The 6,710-nt window shown below is 40.4% G+C and overlaps 1 protein-coding gene across 4 annotated transcripts in view; it reads right to left on the bottom strand.

Annotated features, from left to right (window-relative positions):
• Positions 1 to 5,823: 5,823 nt before the first annotated feature.
• Positions 5,824 to 6,710, bottom strand: part of DENND5B (DENN domain containing 5B) — a 105,788-nt gene continuing 104,901 nt past the window's right edge. For all 4 annotated transcript variants that reach the window (XM_054386547.1, XM_054386548.1, XM_054386550.1 and 1 more), the window contains one exon: positions 5,824 to 6,007. In XM_054386547.1, coding sequence (XP_054242522.1) covers positions 5,824 to 6,007 — 184 coding nt within the window. The remainder of the gene's footprint in view (positions 6,008 to 6,710) is intronic.

Genomic DNA, 6,710 nt, shown 5'->3' with positions numbered 1-6,710 from the left:
AGGTGGGCCAGTGGAGTACACAAGGCATCAGATAGGGAAGAGGATATTTGTTTTTACCCCAAGGGTTCATTTTGTGCTTGGACAAAACATGCTCGTGTTTTGATTGATAAAAATGTGACTACTCAAAAGCTGTGTGTCCTTAGATCAGACTCAACTTTGTTACTAGTTTCACATTCACATTTTTCCCTTTATTTTACACTGTGGCAAATTTGCTCTTGAACATGCCTTGTACATTTAGCCAGAGGTTCAAGAACACTCTCCTGTCTCACCCAAGCTTTTTTCCCTCCTGCTTTAATAGGTTTTATCTATTTCTTTGCTACTTTTGCTGAGAACACAATGCCCTTGGAAAAATCTTGTTTTGCTCCATATAGCACACTCTTTGTATCAGCACTAGAGACAGGCAAAGCACAATGTAAAGGTATTCAGACAGCTTTGGCCCCTGCCAGCTGTTTGTTTTTGTGCATTTCATGCTTTTTTAATTGTACACACTTCTGCTTCTCCCCAATCTTTTTTCTTCATTATCCTCTGTTACTGTTACCATGAATAGGAATCTTTTCCACAGCATTAAGAACATGAATGCTAGGTAGAGCCATGGGGTGATATTTCCTCTTATGTTCCCTGAATACAGTTTTTCCAAAAATTATTTTTTTGTTTGTTTGTTTGTTTGGGGTGTGTGTGTGTGTGTGTGTGTACCACACCTCTTTTCATCCATCTTCATACTACTTATACAGCCAGGAACAACAGACCATCTGCAAGAGGTTTAGATCTCAGGACAGCCTATAGCCACACTAATTCCAAGCTGGTGGGTTCTTATTACGTGGTCTGACTTAGAGCACATCTTATTTACCTCATGGGATAATGACAGTTCAAAAGCTGTGTGTCCCTTCTTCCCCCTCCCATTTCATATAATGCTGAGCTTGGTTAAAGGATAAAATGTTTGTCTGGTTCCATCCTCTTTTGACGGAAGAAGTTCTGTCAGAGGAACTGAGGTGCCCTGCAAAGTCTGCAGGCATAGAGATAGGTCTATTAAAGTGTCAAGCATTCCTGCAGAACTAGAGCCTTCCACTGACAAATCAGCTCTGCAGTGGCTTTGGCAGATAGCTCGCCTTAACCAGCCACTGGATAGCAGACTTGCACAGTAATTTTCCCATTCTGTTCACATCCTGTGCTGAGCTCAAACCAGCTTATAATGATACATATTTGATGGAATAGTAGGAGAGAAAATAGGAATGTCAGCAATGAAATACTCCCTGACTGCAATGACAGGAGCCTCAACCTCTGAGCTGATGGAGTGACAGATGGGCAAGGTGGTTCACACTTAATTGGGGCACAATTTGTTCCAACAAGTTTACCTGAAACATTTGCAAGGAATAAACTAGACTGGTGAGCTTATTTCAGTTCCTACCCAGGCAAGTTTTCTCAAACAGTTATCTTCACCTTACCTTTGTCAGAAAACATTGCAGTGTTCCCAGACTGCATCAATGACAGCACAGTGGAGAAGAAGATATTTGTACTTCCTCATCTGGACAAGTTTGGTCCTGCTTTACTTCAATTACTTACTGCCTTTAACATGTCAGACCCCACTATCTTCAATTTACTTACCTAAGCCTAACACACATAGTATGGAGGTGTATTAAGTACTCCTATTGAAATTCAACCACATGCAGCTCTGTGGATTTCATTCACTTTTATGGGATCCCATCACTATCATACACTCCAGGAAGAGAGCAATCCAGGCTGCCTAGCAAACACAATTTCACTGCAATCCTGTTTCTTCCTTTTGATCAGCCATGCTTTCCACCAGACCCTGGAAATGGCTAAACTTTAGTGTCAGGGGAGGGAAGAAGGGCAGATTTTGAGAGCAGACCTTCAGAACCCCTGTCCCCCTCTTTGCTCCAGGGAGTTCCCAGCACCAGAAGTCGCTATCGGCTGAGTAATTTTGTTCTGCTTGTTCCATTTACAAAACATGCCCTCCAGGTTCAGATGAGCACTTTGATTTGAGACTCAGATCTCCCGGTTCCTCTGCAAGGAGAAAGTGACACCGACCGTTATTCTCACAGTTTTATTTGTAAAGGACATCGCATGAAAAGCTGTATTTCAATGTACTTCAAAACCTGAAAAACCCATGTCAGTTTGTGGTATGTATGTTAAAGTGCTTGATATAACAATACTTTTACTAATGTCATCTTGAAAAGAATCCAGTTCTTATTCAGTCAGTACTAATGTAAAGATAAAATATACTTAATGGAAACATTTAAGGATCATTTTAAGCTATACAGGGTACATTTGTACATTTCAAGTGTAACATACAACATTTCCCCTTATGAAGCGCACCTTCACTGGATTGAAAGAAGTCATTTTTCTCCAACACGCCATTGCGCAACTATTCTAAAAAAGACATTTTTGAACCAGGACATCTAATTACACAAACTGACTGGGAATAAACATGAGTAGATTTTTCACTAACAGTAGAATTTCGCTCGTTTCAGAGAGTTATAAATACACGTTTTGTACATGGCGAGGCATCTGATTCTCTGACTCCTTCAAGTTACCATGCTGGATGTTAGCATAACAGGACTACGAAAACTCAGATGTCTGCGGAGAGGCATTGGATGGGAATTTTTTTCTTGCCTCTGTTTTTTCAAAAAACAAAACCCCAAAACACCCCCAACAAACAGATACCAGAGATCATTGGTCTTTTCTAAGCTTCCCTTTCTCAACCCAAGAAGGTGCTTTAACACTCAAGTAAAAAACTGTGTTAGCTTAGAAGAATCCTGATGGGTTTCTTGCCATTCTATCAGGAAGAATGATTTCTGTAAAACTTACAGAACACCCCCTCAATTTCCAATAACAAAAGTAGTCTACTAAAATAAAAATTAATCATACATGGTAAACATAGCCTACAAAGAGCCATACTCCTAATCCTGTAAAATAACTAGCCTAGGAATCTGAGGCACTCAGCTGTGCCCCCTTCAACGTATCTTAGGGTGTTTTATTGCCTACAAGGAAATATTAGACATACATGATTTTTATTGTATTATTATTAATATGATGTGAAACCTGACAAAACCAAACAAGTCAACATTTGCTGAAAAGGCTGAAGTGAAGTTGTGTTACAGTTAAGTGCTAGAAGTTCCTTAATGTAGTTTGAAACAGGGGAAGGCCCTATTTTGAATATTAAAATTTCTCAGGCTGATTTCTTTTAACTTAAGAAAGACTTTATGTAGTTATTACCCTTTTCCCTGTGTGTAGTTTATTCATCTATACTTGACCTTTAGAGGTGCCCACTTGTCCTGCTTGCACTTAACCTGTGTCATGTTGGATGTATGTTACGACTGCTTAAGTCATGAATAGTCTTTGGAGAAGTCTGCAGCAGCACACTTTTGAAACGTATCCAGCTAGCAAATGCAGATGATGCTGTGAAGAAATCTAAGGACTAAAGAGGTTATTATTTCAGTAAAATGAAAGTCACTCAGACTGGGTTGGGCATGAAAATTCATGTATAGCAGCTATTAGACATGAAAGGCCTGATCTGCAACAGAAATCAAAACATCCTAAGCAGTCATTACCAAATAATGCTGCCACATGGTTTCTGGTACTAAATGTATAATTTATTGATGGAGTTAAGTACTAGGGGTGGGATTTTCAATTGCTGCTAAAGAGCTGTCATGCATCTTTTGCTGAGTAAAGCAGGCTTGCCTGGCCACACATCCTTAACATCCAGATATCTTTGGAATCCAGATGCTCCTTGGGGTCCCTTCCAACTTGGCATTCTGTCTTTCCAAATGTCACATTTCCGGAAATGTAAGAGAGATGTCACGCTGTTGTAGGCTCTGGCTACTGACTCATGACACCTTCATGTTAGTTACTCACACCTACAGTAGTGACATCACAGTGCTGCCTGAAGTATTTGCGATGAGTTTAGTCAGTTTAAGGAAGGAAGTACAAGCCCAGGAGGAAAGAACTGTTACTGAAAGCTGGAACTCGCATTAAAGTCAATGGCTCCCTGACATGTTGTTTTACTCCTTTCTTAGAAACTAAGAGACTTCTATAACATAAAACTCCCCCTTCTAATGAAACAAAGTCACATGAAGAGTTTTCTTCTGGCTGGGAATGTGATATGAAACTTAGACACTAAAGTGAGTGCTGGTACGTGGGCTTTGGGGAGTCAGAGGTGTACTCCATACAGCAGAAGGACCACAGGAAATTAGAGAAGCTTTGACAAATGGTAGGTGAGGAAGCAAACCCTAATTTTCATCCTCTTTCCTTTTCCTTAGGTCTCATCCTTCTCTTCACCATGTGCACACTGTACCAAGACCTGCTACTGCCCTCCTAATGCTACTTGAGAGCACAGCACAAGGCAATACACCTATAGTACCAGTTAGGGACTTTTCCCAAGCCACAGCCAACAGTGAGAGATCCACAGAAATCCACTAATTAAGCAGTCAAGATGATAGGGAATAAACAAGTGAAAACACAACTAGCCTCCAAAAACTAAACCCAGATGCAGCTAATTATGCCCTCAGATCCTTCCAACTCCCATCCACAAGCATGGAAAACACACTTGGTATTTGCTGCGTGGTATCCACAAGATGATTTCAATGTAACCTCCTTTTACATTTTTAGCATACAGGATTTTAGTTGCTCCCACTGCCTCTTCAAGCACTGTATTACACTCTGTGAAGTTAACGTGTTTGTAGGAGAGACACCTCAAAATACCTAAGTGAGATTCTTCTTTCTTCTTCCCTTCTTTTTTTTTGGTATCTGGATAGTTTGAAGGGATAAAGGAAGACTCATAACTTGTCAGCACTGGAAAACCAGCTGACACAGTTCAGTAGCACAGCAACATCGGTGTTTGTGGCTCTGCAGCAATGATTCTTCTCAAGTACAGCAAGAATTTGATATTAATCAAATTCCTCAGCATGAGAAAGAAATAAAAAAAAAAACATCCACAACACAGACTGGCTGAGGGTGAGGGGAAACGATCAGAACAGGTACACAGGTGAAGGACACACTAAGCGAGTCAAGCAATCCATCATTCCCCATCTCAGGCTGCAGCAGCACCACTTACACAGGTCTCATACTCAGGCTCTGAGGCTGAAGTCCTCCTCTCCAGTGTTTAAGCATTTCAACACTTGTCCTCCCTTTAGGGGATCAACAAAAGTGACACAAAAGGCGTTCCAGAAAAAAAAAAAAAAGACTCAAAACTTCTGTGCATGGAAAAGGTTGAGCCTTCAAACAAACAAAAAAACCTAAGAGAGACTATGTAGAGTCGGTAAACCAGCATTTGCTTACACTTCCAAGAGTGAGACAATCCTAATGGCTATGTAAGTGTATTTGCTATATGAAGTTGCAATACCTGAAAAAAGCCCTGCTGAGTTTGCACTGTATTTACACATTGATTGGCTTCTTCCTTGCAAGCAAGTAGCGACATCCCTTCCCACCTCAATCCTTCCCTCCCACCAGGTCCTTCCCCTGGGTTTAAGCTACTCAAAGTCAAGAACAAGAACATTTAGCCTAAGAAAAATTTCTTAGAGCAATATAATTTCTTAAAGAAGATAGCATATTTACACACATCTAACACATGAAAATACTCTATTTTATACTAAATTTCTGTTTCAAATAAACTACAATACTGCATCTTAGCTTTCTGCAGCTTTAGAGGACAGTCCCTGTTGGGCAGAAACTGGGCTTCCCACTCCCACTTCAGCTGGCAGCTTTGCCTTATAGTGGTGCACTACCATCCTTTTCAAGTCCTGACAGGTCTCCTGTTGTGGTTTGCTTGCTTGGGAAAGGAATAATGAAGTTCTCAGCAAAGCCATGCTAAACATCCACTCCTTTAATAAGTGATCCTTCTAGGATGATGTTGAAATCCTGCAATGTTTGTAGGACACGGATAAGGGAGTTGACAGTCATGCGGTCCCGTAGGAGAGCATTCTCCTCATACATCCTTGTAATGGGTGGGCATTCTGCCAACAACGGGATCCACTGAGAGAGCAAGTGGTCCCTGCAAAAAGGATGAAAGGAATTATTTTAGCACTGAGTACAACACATCTCCAGCTGAATTTCTTCTCCAAGAACACAACATGCAGTGTCTTTTTGTGGGTGATGCATGTTGTTTTCACATAAAAGTGTCCTGTAATCAAGTGTAATTAAAACCCTTGATCTTGTTAGTAAAATCCTGGTAAGTGAACATACTGTAGGAATGAAGATGGAAAGATATCTACAGAATTGGACAACCAACTTTGGAAGAATTCAGCAACGTTTTCAGATCAGGAACAGGGAAAATAAAACTCAGGAGAAAACAAAGACTGCTTTCCAACCAGTTTTCCATGTACCCAGACAGACAAGATAAAAATTGTACTTATTTCTAGACATACCAACTTCCACCCTCCAAAATACAACTAAGCCACTCTCACTCTGGCCCTCTTACAAGTGCAAGACAGAAAGCATTCTATTAGGAAATAAAGATTCATCTAGAATAGTTCCATCAAAGTTATAACAGACGTCACATTTTCATTGGCAAAGTGATTCAATGACGACTTAGAAACGCACCAGCTCTTGCAAAGGAACTCTGCACTCCCAAAGCCACCAAAAACACCATTTCAAGATAAATTTCATACATATGACTGTCAAGTTAACAGTTATACAAGAGCTCAAAACATTATTAGCAGTTTAAACACTGCTTCTTTGCTTCATTTTTTTGCCTA

This window comes from Indicator indicator, chromosome 14, assembly GCF_027791375.1.
Source record: "Indicator indicator isolate 239-I01 chromosome 14, UM_Iind_1.1, whole genome shotgun sequence".
NCBI lineage: Eukaryota > Metazoa > Chordata > Aves > Piciformes > Indicatoridae > Indicator > Indicator indicator.
This window is presented reverse-complemented; position numbering and strand designations above follow the sequence as displayed.